Source organism: Balearica regulorum, chromosome 2 (assembly GCF_011004875.1).
Source record: "Balearica regulorum gibbericeps isolate bBalReg1 chromosome 2, bBalReg1.pri, whole genome shotgun sequence".
In the NCBI taxonomy this organism is placed as follows: domain Eukaryota; kingdom Metazoa; phylum Chordata; class Aves; order Gruiformes; family Gruidae; genus Balearica; species Balearica regulorum.
In genome coordinates this window covers 150,697,444-150,712,718 of record NC_046185.1, presented here as the reverse complement: position 1 = coordinate 150,712,718, position 15,275 = coordinate 150,697,444, and the positions used below count along the sequence as shown (strand labels likewise).

The 15,275-nt window shown below is 40.6% G+C and overlaps 2 protein-coding genes across 10 annotated transcripts in view; one reads left to right on the top strand and one right to left on the bottom strand.

The window, feature by feature from the left end:
- WAC (WW domain containing adaptor with coiled-coil) overlaps positions 1 to 11,332 on the bottom strand; it is a 62,568-nt gene extending 51,236 nt beyond the window's left edge. Inside the window, exons 1-3 of one of the 4 annotated variants that reach the window (XM_075746422.1) lie at positions 11,209 to 11,332; positions 10,389 to 10,425; positions 8,766 to 8,961 (exon numbers count right to left, since the gene is read on the bottom strand). In XM_075746422.1, coding sequence (XP_075602537.1) covers positions 8,766 to 8,961; positions 10,389 to 10,425; positions 11,209 to 11,225 — 250 coding nt within the window. In that variant the 5' untranslated portion in view covers positions 11,226 to 11,332. Of the gene's footprint in view, positions 1 to 8,765; positions 8,962 to 10,388; positions 10,426 to 10,562; positions 10,954 to 11,208 lie in introns of those variants that run through there. The other 3 variants (XM_075746421.1, XM_075746420.1, XM_075746423.1) reach the window with 3 other exon arrangements.
- On the top strand, positions 11,330 to 14,227 carry LOC104629495 (microtubule nucleation factor SSNA1). Of its 6 annotated transcripts, none has more exons than XM_075746426.1 (3): positions 11,411 to 11,514; positions 12,053 to 12,211; positions 12,527 to 14,227. In XM_075746426.1, exon 3 carries the CDS (start codon positions 12,596 to 12,598, stop codon positions 12,938 to 12,940), a length of 345 nt encoding a protein of 114 aa, XP_075602541.1. In that variant the 5' UTR covers positions 11,411 to 11,514; positions 12,053 to 12,211; positions 12,527 to 12,595; the 3' UTR covers positions 12,941 to 14,227. The 6 variants fall into 6 exon arrangements, with proteins under 6 accessions (XP_075602539.1, XP_075602544.1, XP_075602541.1 ...); XM_075746425.1 differs by having other exon boundaries at positions 11,411 to 11,518; XM_075746427.1 differs by lacking the exon at positions 11,411 to 11,514 and adding an exon at positions 11,571 to 11,708.
- The last annotated feature ends 1,048 nt before the right edge of the window (positions 14,228 to 15,275 follow it).

Here is a 15,275-nt window from a genome sequence, read left to right as displayed (position 1 = left end):
ATATTTAGGTTAAACTAACTGGATCTTGCACCTTTGTTTGCGACATTCAAGAACTCGTAAGTATGACATTTCTTTTTCCTGTAATTATTAATCAAATAAACCCTTAATGTTTTCTTTGTAACTATACCAAGAGATCTTCAAGTGTCTCCTTCCAATGCATGAGTTTCAATTGCAGTCATTTTCTTGCCTCTTCTCTGAAAATCTGCAGTTTTGCATACTGTCTGAACTGTGAGAATCAAAACAGAGACCGTGTTCCAGCAGCTGTCACATTAGCACTAAGAGGTAATCTCTCTAGTCCTACTTGATATTCCTCTGATCATGTATCTTTTCTGGCTAATGCTGCACTCAGTATTTACGTTCTTAATTGTGTATGAGTTTCATGTCTGTTTTAAGAGTCATCAGTCTGCACAGTATCTACTTTCTGTAAAGTCTTACTCTCCTTCCTGTAATCTCCTTCCCTGTAACTTTCTACACACCGGACCACTTTTACATTGTCCTGTAGACTAATCGGCATTTTTGCTTTTGCGTAACTTGGCTAACTCTGTACTAGCGAACAGGTTTTATTATTTGCCATTCAGTCTCAAACTACTGATAGTGTATAAATGATCCTATGATTTCTTCCTTGTAGATAAAAAAAATTTATTGCTTAGGTCCAAGAGCAAATCTATGCACATTTAAAAAACAAAAAGTTAGCTCATTTGATGATCACAAGTTTTATGCTTTCGGGATCTATCAGTTACCAGTGTTTGATCCATAAAACATACAATGTAAACAATGTTTTCTTAGTTAAAGATCTCAAAATATTTCACTTAGTGGCTAAGAATCACCGATTTCATGTCTACCCAAGATAGCAGGTCAGAGAAGTTAGCTGACATGTATTAAGAAAAGTAATGACAAAAGTTTAGACAGCAAAAAGACCTGAAGACTCCTGCTGCCCCTCAGACACTGGGAATTTAGCTCTGGAAACTAATTGTTCTTATTTCTGACTGCCTTGCTCTTGTCATGAAGCACTTTAATACTGCATCACATTTCTTTTTTTGAGTGATGACAAAAGCAGGATATTAACATTTTTATCATACCTCTGCTGTAGAAACAAAGTAAGTTATGTTTTAAAATTGAGACAGAAAAAAATACAACATTAAACTTTGCAAGTCTTCTCATTACAGTAGTCACAGCAAGGAACAGCATGAGTATCCCAAAATAATAGGGGGCCTAGTCAACAAAGGTCTTCAGGGCTCTTGTTCTCCATTCCTTTCAAACAGGATATAACATTGCTCCATGCATGGAAACGTAAGTCAAGGCTGCAAAAGCTTCCCAGACATCTCTTCACCCATCTGATAAAAAGAGTGAATAGTGAGGTCTCTCATCAGTTGTCTGCTCGAAAATGTATCTCCCTTTCCAGAACCTTGGAGGACAGACTTTCCAACTGGACATTACTCTTGAATATTGCTGCGGGAGTCTGCAGCAATATTCTGCTGTGGGAGTCAGTAGGCAAGTACAATTAATTTGTGCCTTAAAACATGCATCTTGCTTCACAAACTTGAAAGCAGGGAGAAAAATTAAACACTGCCCCAGACGAAAAGGAGGGATGCAAAAGTGTATGTAGGAGAGAGAATTCCAGGCTATTTCACTGTGTGGTTTTGGTTTGTTGGTTGTTGGGTTTTTTTTCTGTTGAAGGTCTGAGAAAAAAAACTTTCTGCAGCAGGAAAATAGGTGAATATCAGATTCAAGAGATGTTTTTGAATAATTTAGAAAGTGTTTAAAATTTACAAGATCAGCAATTTATTTCAGAAGTTTACACTTCAGAAATTGATGCAATTCCAACAAAAATTTCAATTAAAAAATTTTATCCTACAATATAATTCTAACATTACACCCTGTGCATGCAACTGCAGGCAGAAAGTCGATTTCACAAAAGGAATAAAATAGTCAGCAAAAATTTGGTAAGTCACAATTGCTGTGGTTAGTATTTTTTAATAGGCAAAAGTACTGAAGGGATACAGGTTCATGTCAAAATCTAGACATGAATTCCCTGTATGATTAGGCTAGTGCTTTCAAATGGAGAACCACACTACTTTAGTAAAAAAGCAAACCTGCACAAAATGTGTAAAACAAGCAAAGGAAGCCTAGAACTAAACAGTATTCTTTTACTACTAGCAAAATATTATTGGGATAAAGGAACAGCTAGTGAACTTATATGCTTTTTTCTAGGGTAGTTTTATTGTTAAAAGCTAGGAAGTCTGTTAAAGGTCTTCAAGAAAGTAAACAGAATTTTCTAATACTGGAGTTACAGCAGGGAACACCTGCAGTCAAGTACAACAAAGTTCGGTGACCCCTTCATAATTCAAGAGAAAACATTAAGAGAATAACAATCTTACTCAATATAAAGAAATGCTTCTCTCAAGCACTAGGTTTACGTCCAGAAAGGATTCATTTTTACACTACAACAAACTACTGACAAAGCACAAGCCTACAAGCATCAGTGTTGAATTGAAAACTGCCTTTCATTGCCAGTTCAATTTTTTTCCTTACTGAAGAACTATATAAAGAATAATTTCTCTGTATATTGAGAGGTTTTTCCCTGGAAGTGCCTATGAAATTGTATAAAAGCCTGACTTCATAAACAAATATGGCTAACACTGCAAGCTGGATGCCATTAAATTACTATTTCCCACAAAAAAGTTATTACAGCATCACCTCCTCTCCCAGCCAAAACAAAGGAACAGAGGCAGAGTTTTCCCTTCCAAATTCTGCATAGTTTTAATGATACTCGGCTTACTCAATTCTTTATAGAGAACAGGTAGAAACAGCAGGGAAAACAAATTTAAACTGTCAATAAATAATTATTTTTCTTCTTAGAAAGCAGCCGTGTCCCAAACAGTGGTTCAGGAACTAACTTTAATCAGGGGCCATTAGAGAATACAGAGTAATCCCAATTAAAAAAAACTACATAATTTATAAATTGCTATCTTTACTATGGCCTAGCAGCAGGAAGCTCAGAAACTAACAGTTTTCATCACTTCTTTTCACCTTCAGAAAAGCAACCCAAAAGTACAAGTTTAATAGGCTGTATTTCTGTCACATTTCTGCAAAGTGAGAGGCTAGAAGCATACATTAAGAAAGCATGATGCTAAGTAAAAATAATTCCCTTATGATTAGCTTAATGTACCAAAGATAAGTAAATTTAACACATCTTGTGCACAGCTGGTATTTTCCCCTTTTCCAAAACATAAAACAAGCTTACATACAAAAGCTTACCAGTTCTAGCTATTAGACTGACTTGAACATATTACACTTACAATCCAAAAAACTAAGTTTGTGAGTTCTTAAAACACTTAAGGATAGGTATTTCCTTAAACAGATCAACTGTAAAGGGAAACCATCAGAGGACCTATTTACCAATCTGTATTTTATATACTAGCAAAGAGAAGAAAGTAAGAATAGTAAGTGAAATTGGAAGTTCCCAACATCAAATTCCTAACAGCAATGGATTTTGGGAAGTGGATGCAGCAATAGGTTACAAACAAACCGCACTGCTTATTGCCATTTGCTGCAGCTTCCACTTTGGTTGAAGTCTCCCATTAATACGTCTTTACTCTCACAACCTAGACCAGATACTTGAACTTCATGGAAAGAAACACAGCATTTAATACGATCATATTAATATCACAATTCTTTACTAATATCAGTAATATAAAATTAAGTTTTTGTATCTTCCATCCTGTGCTTTTTAAAAGCAAGTTTTGCAGCTACTTTTCAAAAGCAATTTTGAATATTAACTTTCTTAACCTTAAAATTTAAATATTACATACACAAGTTATATCCTTTACTGTGATTCTATGATCACATACTTTCCAATTTCTTTTGTATTAGAGATCTTCACAGCAGAGTAAAAAAAAAAGGCATTATACAACTGAACCAGCAAAAACTCACTTCAGAAACATCACCAAATATGCTGAGTAAATATAAAGCTACTTTCTATCTAAAACTTCTAAACTTTTAAAGCAAACTTAAAATTAACTCCCCCCAACTGAAGGTACTAGTGGGACTTGAAAAAAAGCTTTTATCAAAACTAGAAGACCACAGAAATCTAGTTTTTCCTTTTTTTTTTTTTTTAAATCCAGAGAAAAGGTTCTAAGAGGTGAATGGTCATGGAAGCCACTGTATTTATCATAAAAAAACCCAAAAAACCCAAAAAAACCCCCCAAAAAACCAACACCCAAACCCACCTCCTTTAGAGCCATCCAAACAGCTAACATTCAAGGAATATAGGAGTGAATCACCTTTTACGCTTGGATATTGGGGGGCAGTGTGTGTGGGGGTGTGTGCACGCATGCATGTGTCTTTTCAAAGCATGTTTCATGGAAAGCCTACTCTCATTTGTCATCACACTTCTCTCATCCTAGCTTTGACCACACAGTTACAGTGAGGAAACTGTTTTCATAGTAATGAATAATCACTTTAACATTAACAGCAGTTATTACTAACTAAATAGATAGAATCTTTTCTGGCTTCTTCCTCAACCCTTTGCTACGCTCCACAACTCTCAGACTTCCCTCTTTTCGCCTACCCTGTAATTTCCTCTTTCCAATGCACATCGCCCAGGCAGCTTCCACTCTCTTGTACCTGCCCTAATGCCACGTTTATTTCTGACTGCTGGTCATTGATCACACTAATTTAATCAGCAGTTAGCCTCTTGTCCTCCTCTGCTGCAAGGGTTGCTAAGACAGGAAAGAATAGCTACCACTTTGTTTCTGGCTAGTAGCTCTCCCTTTGCTATGAGGACTCTGAACTTCAGGAACTACTCGAAACAAAGCAAGCCAATACTTCATGACACCACTATTTCAATAGAACTAGGAAGCAATGATTTTAAATATTCCATTCAGTCTCTAATAGCAGTAGAATTTTGAATCTTAGAACTGGATTACAGTCAATAATGGTAAATTAAACAACTCAGATCATGGCATGAAGCAAACATACATTTTCAAAGTCTCTTAAACATAAATGTAACAAAACACTCAGTATCATCTTCACAGTAAGAAACAACTGAGTACACATAGCTTAACTGAACTTTTTTTGCACAATGTATCTTAGTCATGCTGCTCCATGTATTTAACTAGAAACATCCTTTTCCCTTTTTTACCAAGGGTTGCATCTTGCAATTTTTACTCCTAAACAATACATATATATCCAACATTCCCAAAGCTACCCTACTTATCTGATCTCTTTGTTTTCTTTTCTGTACACAAATATCACCTCATTTATGCATTTAAAAAGACCTACAAGGATCATCTGTGCTCTCTGTCCGTCCATCCTCAAGCATGAGAGCCCTTGAATCTTTGTACTTCCTTTTTTTCTACAATGGAAACACTTTTCCACATCTAGAAGGCCCTTCGTAGTTCTATTTCCTGTAAACAATACTAGCGTTAAGTCCCTATTTGTTACTGCTAAGGAACTTCACACTTGAGTTGGTCTCCTAAGATCCCCTAATCTCTTCGAACTCCACACTGGCCTATAACAGCTGACCTATAAATGAGAGATGCACTGAGGGGGGTAGCTGTTCATTATGTTTTAAACACTTGCAGACAGAGACAATGTCCCCACACACAAGGACCTGAAAGCAAGAACAAAGTTATTGCAGTTTTCTGATATGCTGGATATACAAGTACTCTTTGGAAACCAGGGACGTGACAAAAACTTGCGGGTACTCTACCGTGTTCAGTCCAAGGTAAACTTGGAAGTCTCTCGCCAGAGCAATGATCGTCTCTGTAGTCTCTCTCCACAGAAACCATGCAGTAAGCAACTTCGAAAAATGCTTTGTTTGCACTGTATCAGTATGGAGGGCTTACCCATAACACACGTTTTGAAACCTTAATCGAAAGCAATTGAATTTCTCACTATGGATTACAGTTCTACAAACACAAGAGATTCTACCAATAAGTATTACAAAAACAAGCTGTAACAACAAATACCTTTATACAGGTACCAAAGGTATTCACAGGAGGAGGTTCTACCATTTTTGAGTTATTAGTTTTCAATCAATTTAATTATAGCTCTTTCTACTTGTACACATGTATACTTTACACATGTACACTTAAATCTTTAAATGACATTCAGCCAGTTGCCCTTACCACAAAAAAGTGAACCAGTCATGACTAAATGGGTTCCAAGTATCAGCACGCTACACCAGCAAATCTTCCTGTTTCACTTCAGAGCAAAAATCACTAACAGATACATAGGAGCAGCTTTTTAAACATTGACTTGAAAGGGAGAGATGAGGTTAATTCAGCTTCATGTTCAGTAGTAATTCTCCAGAATTTTGTTCTGTTTTGTTTTCTAAGGGATGAGATAAAGAGATTGTTTGGGACTTTAATGCCATTTGGGGAAATAAATACTGGATATTTTTTAATGAGGTTTGTTTTATTAAGTTCAGCTAGATCGTAGGAAGGCAATAACACCTTTGTAGTAGCTCCAAATCAAGCACCACTGATTTTAAAATAATGAAATGCACAACAATTACAACAACAACAAAAAAAACCCCAGCAACAACTTTTTTTGTAAAAAGAAAAGAAAACAAGCCAGAAAACTACAGTAGCATCAAAGACAATTAATACTCTTCAGTCATATTAGGACTTAGTGAAAAATTTTAGCAATTTTGTTTTTTCTTTTTTCCCCACTGTATGTCTGTAATTGCAAAACTAAGGGAATACTGTATCAGTAACAGTACATCACTGTAATTCAACAGACAGGGAACATGGTAAATTATTAGACTATGTCTTTTTTGCATATTAACAATATGCAAGTGTCCATAAAATCACAGCATTTCACCTATATTCTAACACCTACCTTCAATTCATACTGACAGAAAGATTCAGTAAATCAAAGACAAAGCTGATATCTTCCTGTTCTAATCTGCTCAGCTTTGGTTTATTACATTCAATGCACAGGATTTAACATAACTTTTGCTGGTTTTAATATATTTTTAAAAGCTGAAATTGGGGCCAAACCAACCTTACTAACAACAGAAAAAAAGGATCACTTATTTCCATTCAATAGTACAAATGTTCATCTTTTAAAATTAGTAGTTTCCATCAGACTGTTGAAGACTACTTCCTTCTCCTAGTCTATTAACATGCGATGTGCAAAGGACCACTTTTGGATCAGAGTAGAGAAAATTCTCCACTCTCTTAACAGCTTGGGAAAGGAGAAGGTACTGTGAGATGGTGTTCCTTCCACTTACAAAGCCACAAATAATTCATTTTCCGTCATTGTTACTGTATACATCCATGCTTCAGGTCATTCCCCAACTATTAAATCCAGCTGAACTCACTGAGAACTTCAGAATGTCTTTCCTATCTTAAAAACAATTCCAACACACAAATAAGCAAATACGCTCCCCATATAGAGCCTCATCCTCCAGATGTTTTCATATATGCATAACTCTTCTAAATGTAGCTCCACTGAAGCTGAAAGAATTACCGACTGTAGCAAAACTAAGCAGAATTGCAAGTGTATGTAGGACGAGTATCTTTGGACAGGTGACCAGGAAATAAGAGAGGACATCTCTGCATCCTGAAAAGTAGCACAGAATAGCAGTCTACTGGCCTTGCACATACGTTTAATTCTGAGATTACTATACTTTCAAGTATGACCAGATACAATGAAAATCAGTGTACTAACAAAAGATGCCTTTTTTTATAATCCTTCTACACAATCCTATCACATTACCAGTGGTCTACAGAGCCTCTATATTAATCCAAAGAAGGAAAAACAAATAGGAATTGTAAGAACACTCAGGTACCATAAACACATTTGTGGTGTGGAACTAGTATTTCCTAAAAGGTACTTACAGATACTTTCTTTGTTTTACGTTAACTAGTGTAAAAAGTTACAGTAGTGCAGTAATAAATATATCTGTACATCACAAGTTAACTTTATATGGAACAAAAAAGCACTGATTTAAAGCTCTAAGTTCTCTACTTGAATACTTCACTTTATAACTTGATACAGAGACCAAATACAGTACTTAGAAAACACGCTTCCAAATTCAGTCAGTAACCGCGGCTTTCTAAACTGCAACTGTTACCATTTTTTATTAAAAGGAAAACCCTACTCTTTCCTTGTTCTAGGAAAAGATATTGGGTATAGTACTACTGTCTATAATACCCTGTAAAAACACAGGAGGCTGACTTGGCTGTGAACATTCTTCTCTCAGCTCCTGCCAAGAAAGGTTCTAGTAAGTGCTACCTTTGATTATCATTCTCTGATTGTTAAGAGTTCTTCTACACAGCAGCTAAATATAAAGAAGTTTTTTTTTCCTCATTTCTTATAGGGTTTAGTCTATGAAGCACATAACTACACAGCATATCACCATAATACACAAAGTTATTCTAAAAAGTCTCTAAAAAAGCTAATATTTAGTTACTGAAAAATCCAGAAAATTATTTCATGTTATCAAATGTTGAAGTATGTCTAAAGTGAGTGAGACATACCAGTTAAAAAAAAAAAAAGGTAAGTTTATTTAATCTTTGTGGTTATAAGAAAAACTACCATACCTGTAAAAATAAGAAAATTAATAGGTGTTACAATGCCTAAATGATTGCTTCCAAAGAAAAACTTGCACTTTGGTTTCACTGCAGTCTTCCAAGCACAGTACAAGGCACATTTAATGTAACACTCTCATCACCTGAGTGATAATGGCTAAATTTTAATATTTATGAGAAATCAGTAATTGCTTAAATAAAGGTTAATTAAAGATAACTCACCACCATCCCTCTCTCTAACTCTGTGAGTATGCACACTTTTTGCTTTACTGTGCCCTGTGTTGTCACCGTATTTGTTTTCAGGGCTATCAGAGCGCCGCAACATTTTATTTGGTGGTGAAGGATCTGTGGTGTCTCGCATCTTGTCATGACGGTGATCACCACCACCGGGGTGACTCTTGGATGAGTACTTAAGAGCCTGTAACAGATCACAAGACAACAGGCATTTACGTTAAATATGAAGTTAAAGAATTGATATAAAAAATGTTATTTCTAAATTTTAGATATCTTTCTAAAACACTTTTACAAGTTAATTAATTTTCATTTCCTATTTAAACAATCAGCTTTAGCCTTTCTAATTTTAATTACCTACATTAAAGCAACAAGTTCTGTAATTAAAACTCAAACCATTTTCTCCCACTATTATACCCAACATAACACTTGCTGTTAAGAAAAACCTAATTTCTCTATCTTTTCACTAACAGACTACACACTTTCAGCAGTAAATGGGTACTTCTGCACTTTTGGGAAAAGCACAAGTCTCCACTTGGTATTAAGAATATAAACAGAAAGTTACAATGAATCAGTGTAAACTTTGAATATGTTCTCCACACTGTAGGCAAGGCCACTCAGTTTTATCACTACCTTGAATTTCTGCAAGGTTTTTTTCACTACTAGCAACCCTGTAGCAGAGGTAGCAAAAAACCCTAGAATTCTGGGGGCCCAAAACATGTAATGTGAGGATTCGTTTTGAAGTATTTACCGCAAATTACATGTTTTGCCTCGCTCTGACCTGCTTGATTTTGCAGTGTGAGCTTCTGAGTGGCAAATGTTTACATTTACATGAACTGTCACTGACAGCTGCCTTGGACTGTCAGATTACACTTCACAGTGATACAAATACCCAGAAACCTAATAAAACAGTTCAATTCTGTGCCCCAAGGAGAGCAGTATCACAATATATGGTGTTCCCCAGATTCACACCATAAGACTTGTTTTTTTCAGTAGACGCAGCAGAGGAACACAGTATCCACCTTACAAAAATTGAAGTTATTGTCAGCAGCTTAAGGGTTTCATGTTTTCTGAACATGCCTAGCAGCTGGCAACTGCAGAAATTAAGCATTACTGGCAACCCCAATTATTCAGGCTCTAAACCCATGCCCTGCTCAGGTTGCAGTCCACAGCAACAGTTTTGGGGAGAAGAAAGGACTTGGGGAGGGGGGTAGGGGGAAGAACAAAATGCCTTTTGTTTTTAAAAGGAAAACACTCACCTCCCCCTGGATCTCCACTCCACTGCAAGTGACCTCGGCTGGCTCTCCCGCCCCCTTTAGCCTACCCTCCCCGACTCCTAGGCCTAAGCCTTACACGGGTCGCACTAGGCCTCTCCTCCTCGCCCCGGCCCCGCAGGCCTCAGAAGAGCGCCGGCGCCCCGTTCCCTCCGCGGGCGGCCGCCGCCACCCCCCCCCCCGCGCTCCTCCCGGGTCCGAAACGGCGCCGAGGCACGGAACCGAGGCGCCTATTGCACCGCGGCCTGCGGCGGCCGCCGAAGCCTCCGCTGGAGTAGCTCCCCCCCCCTTCTCCTCCCCTGCTCCTCCTCCTGGGCCTAGCGGCCGGCGCTTGAGGTACCTGGTAGGGCTGCGAGTCCCCCCTGCGGTCGTGACAGCTAAAGAGAAAGCGAGAGAAAGAGAGAGACGTTAGCGAACAACCGTTACCGGCCGCCGGGGAAGGGGGCCCAAACATGGCGGAGGGGAGGGGGAGACCCCGCGGGGCCAGGGGCCAGAGGAGGAGGAAGGGATTTACCCATCACTGAGTCTCTGCTGTTTCCTCGCATACATTACCATCAATGCCCGGCCTGTGTGTCTGAGTGTGAGGGGACCAGGAGGGGACGGCCGCGGCCGGGCCACAGGCGCCGAGGGGGGAGGAGGGGGAGGCAGCGCTCCGCCTCGCCGCCGACCGGGGGCAGGGAGGGGGGAAGGGAGGGAGGGGGCGGCTCAGGCAGCTCGGCTGGGAGCAGCGCTCACGGGCCCATCTCCTCCGCGCACAGCGAGAGGGGAGACGCCAGCAACTCGGCCCCGCGCGCGCTGAGACACTCCGGGAGCACGGACTCCGCCGCCGTCGCCGTTGCTGCTGCTGCTGCCGCCGCGGCCGCCTCCTCCCCCCGCTGCGCCCGCCGCCACCGCCGCCGCTCCTCCAACTACATCCGGGAAACTGGGGCGACGCCGCGCTCGGTTAACGTCGGCTCTTTTCGGCTGTTTCCGACACGCTCCGTCCCCTCTGTCCCCTTTGCTCTCGGGCGACTCTGCCTTCGGGAAACATCGGCTGCCTTCGCCAAGCCCAACGCCCTTCAATTTCTCCCTTCGGCAAACATCGGCTTATTCCGTAACTCTCCTCCCTCCTTCCTCCTCCCACCCGCCGGCCCGCCTCGTCCTCCTCTTCCGAACACTACCTGTCTTCGGAAAACATCGGGTTTTTCCGTAGAGATGTTTTCACGCTCCCGTCAGGGTGGCGCCGCGTTCGGAAACGTTCGGGTATTTCCGTGACCTCTCACCCAGCTGCTCCGAGGCACTGCCGGTCGGGGCAGCCGTTGGCTGGGCGCGCCCGGTTGATTGGCCGAGGGGAGATCCCACCGCCCGGGGGCCGCGCTGCCGGCAGCGCCGCGCCTCGCTTCGCCGCGCGGCCAGACCGAGACGGAGCCGGGCCGCGGCGGGGCAGCCGGCTTTCTCGCTAGGAGCCGACAGGGCGGGAACGCCAGGCAGGTGGGGGCAATAGGGGGAATTGCGAGAGAAGTGGCGGGGCGAGGGGAGCGACGCCCGGCTGCAAGATAGGAAAGGGAAGGTCTCCTCTTACCTACCCCCTCCTCCCCTTCCGCCCGGGGACTTGATGTATAGGCAGGAGCCATTTTGTGTACGGCTTGTCTTCTGCGAGGGAGCGCTCGGCGGTGAAGAGGTTGTTAAAATGTCCCTGGGGAGGCGGCGGCCGCGCGGTTCGGGCACTGCTCTGCCCTGCCGGCGGCGCCGGTTTTTCTCCCGACCTGCGGTGCTGGGGCTCTGCTCCCGGCCTCTGAAGAAACGCCGCCAGGCTGCCGCAGCCCCGGCCGCTGAGGGAGCGAGGCGCTGGCGGCAGAACGGCCCGGGCGCGGTGAAACCGCCGCCCGGGGCGGGGGGGGGGGGGGGGCGGCGGGTGAGGGGCGCTAACGGCCGCGTTTGGCGAGCTCCGCCGCGTCTTGGCACACGCGTGAAATTGTCATCCCGTCCGTGAGCAGCCAGCAGCGCCCGGTCGGTTTGCTTCAGGTGGCCCCGGGCTCTGTGAAGTGGATGCCTGGCGCTCAGTTTGCGAGGAAGGTGCCTTTCATCAGAGGCCACGCGGATGCCGCTGCTGGTGGTGACTGCTAAGCCTTCTCCTGGGAAAGGGTCCTGTGGTTATTTCTGATCAAGCCCTCGAAGTCTGAGGTACAAAGTATCATCTATTCAGATTAGTATTAAGATATTATAAAATATAGTAGAAATTTTTTGATACCAGAATTGAGCATTGCTATGAGGGTATCATAGGAGAGAGCAGCTTTCAGTAAAGGTGCAGCGTAGATGCCCAATTTTGTCCTGCCCTGTCCCTGAAAAGGGAAGAGATGTGGCACAGCTCGGAACTAGCATGTTAGCCTTAAACAGAGCGTCTTTCCCTCTGGTTGTGCCTGTACTAGCTTACCATTTTTCATGATAACTTACAGAAATTTTCTTTATGTGTTTTTGTTGTCTTTTTTTTTTTTTTAGAGTGCAGAAGGCTGTTGCTGAGAGGGGACTTGAGGGAGTAGTGGCAGAGCTCAGGGAGAGGAGTGAAGGATGACTCAGCAGGGAGCTGTTCTTCAGTGTTACAATAATGAGCTAGTGAAATGCATTGAAGACTTGTGTATGCAAAAAGAAGAGCTAAACAAACAAATCCAGCAAGCAGAAGAGGAGAAAAATAAACTCCAGCATGAAATACAAGTCCTCAATGAACAACTGGAGTGTGTATGTGAAAACCTGGCCCAAAAAGTAGCTTCACGGAATGAGCTCGATAAAATTCTTGCTGAAACTGAAGCTGCTTATATGAAGATTTTGGATAGTTCTAGAACTTTGCTTAATGTCCTGAAGAAGGAAGTGGGAAGTTTAAAGCATACACCAGAACTGAAAACCAATGTAACATGAAACAGTCAAATGTTTGGACTCTACAGTGCTAAAATTCCACTAGGTGAGAACTGTGGTTAGCCACAGAACCTTACAATGACTGTATAAGCAGAGACGGATTTTCTTCCAACCTTTCTGAATGTTTTATTATTATTTTTAAATGCACTAGAAAATAGGTGAAATAAAGTTGCTGTTTTACTCTTTAAAAAGAAATCTAATTACTTAAAACACTGCAAAACTATATTGCAAATAGGTAGTTGAGGCAGATGTGAGACTGTCAGTTTTGATGTGATGATGCTTCAAGGCTATTCTGAAGACAGGAAAAAGTTTTTTATTGGTTGGCTTCAGATGGTTACCACTGCATGAACACTGATTGAAAACCAGTGGATACAAGTAGATCAGATATTACTACTTTTCACTTTACAAATGCTTTACTGTTACGGACCAAATAGAAACCAACTATTTAACCTCGTCTAGGAGTTTGGACTTTTGTCTGATGTGTGCAGAAAGACAGATCCTGTTTACAATCATCTCTTATTTACCTGGAATAATGGAGGGATAAGGTGAGAAAACATGAAAAATGCAGGGCATGGAGGCTTAAACTGTAAGGTTATATATGGTTCATGGATCTTCGGAAGCTATACTCAAAAGCCTTGTTTAGAAAGGAGGCATGCTATAGTGAAAGACAGGTTTTGATGCAAGTGCGTGCCTCACACGTGCAGGGAACAGCACTGCAGGCAGCTACACCGTGTAAGCTCCAACCAACTAATCCACTTACGGATAAGGAAAGGATGGCTGTATTTCAATAGTGTGTGGAAATCCTAAAAAACCCTATTTGGGTTCAGTCAAAAAATACTGAGAGTTAAATACAAGGCCAAAGAAGATAATCTTAGCTAAAAACCAATAATAGAACTTCTGGAAACACTATTTTTAGTGCCCTTTAGCTCTATACTTATCTATTAAATAATTGTAGTAAGATTGTAAAGAATAGTGAACAACCTCGAATGAAGAGAAGTAAGTACCAATGAAAGATGAAAGTAGCAAATGAGATTAGAAGTAGTTTTCAGCTGTCAGGCATTCTTATAGATGAGGTTAAAATAGAACCTAGTTTAGAGGTCAGGGAGGAGGTAACAGCATGGCAGAAATCTCAATATAATCCTGTTTCCTATTTCTCGTAGTTACTAAACCTCTCTGTGTTTGTGTACATGCGCATGCTTTTTGTCCTGCTCATTCATGTGTTACAGCAGTAATTTTATTTTTAAGCTGTATCTTGTAGTCAAATCTTCATTCTATACTAATTAACTAAATCAAAAGAAGTGCAATTGTAATCTCTACTTGATAACTGTGTCTCTCAGGTGCAAGTATAAAGGGTCTGTAGTTGTGAATAGTTTCAGTAATAGCTCTTCACCAATAATATGAAGCAAATTTTGTGTCATGGTTGCCATGCTACATCAGGGATTAGCGTGAGCTAATCAACAATTTACTGTTATGGCATTTCCACTGGCTTCCCTCAAGTAACTCAGAGGTGATAAAACTAGATAATCTCAGGGGTACTGCTGTTGTAGTACTGCAGTATTCAGGATTGCCTTGTTTATGTTGAAGTGAAACACAAAAATGTTGCTATTTTTTAGTAGCAAAAAAGCAATTTATTTCACGGGATGTTTCTTGGCTTTATCTCTTCCCTTAGTCTGGTGGTAGTGACTAATTTACATCAAAATAGGAAGATTCAGGTAAAGGTATTAACTAAAGAGCAAAGACTTCTTTTAGAGTTGTATTTGTAAACTGCTTATCATCTGAAAGGGAACTTTAAATTGTCTGTATGACAAAAAACTATATTACAGAAAGCTCACTTAAAACAGTACAGTTAATTTCTTCTGTTATCTGTCTCAGAAAATAATCGTAGGTTTCTTTGCCTTAGAGTAATCATATATTATAAATAATACATCTTCTTGTTCTACTTAGGCTGTTAAAACTAAAGTTTTAAGAGAAGCCTTGTAAGTCTTTAAAAAAAGTCTACTTCATGACCATTATTACATGTAAGTGTAGCTATTAGTGTCAAAACTAAAATACTGGAGATGTTTGAATTTTTTAAGTTACAAAACTAAGGGAGAATGTAACTGTTAGCTAGTATTTACACCAACTTTCAAATCAGAAGTTGAAATGTTAGAATTCCATTTGGTGATCCCAATCTGTAAAAAATATTTTTAAATTCAGATTCACAAATGGAGAGCAATAATATCATATCTCTAGGGCTTGCTGATTTGTAGAATAACTCTCAAAGTTATTGAGAGGTAATGACTTACCTCTCAGTCATTGTGAGGTAAGTGCACCTGCAGAGTTGTTACTCAAAAATAGC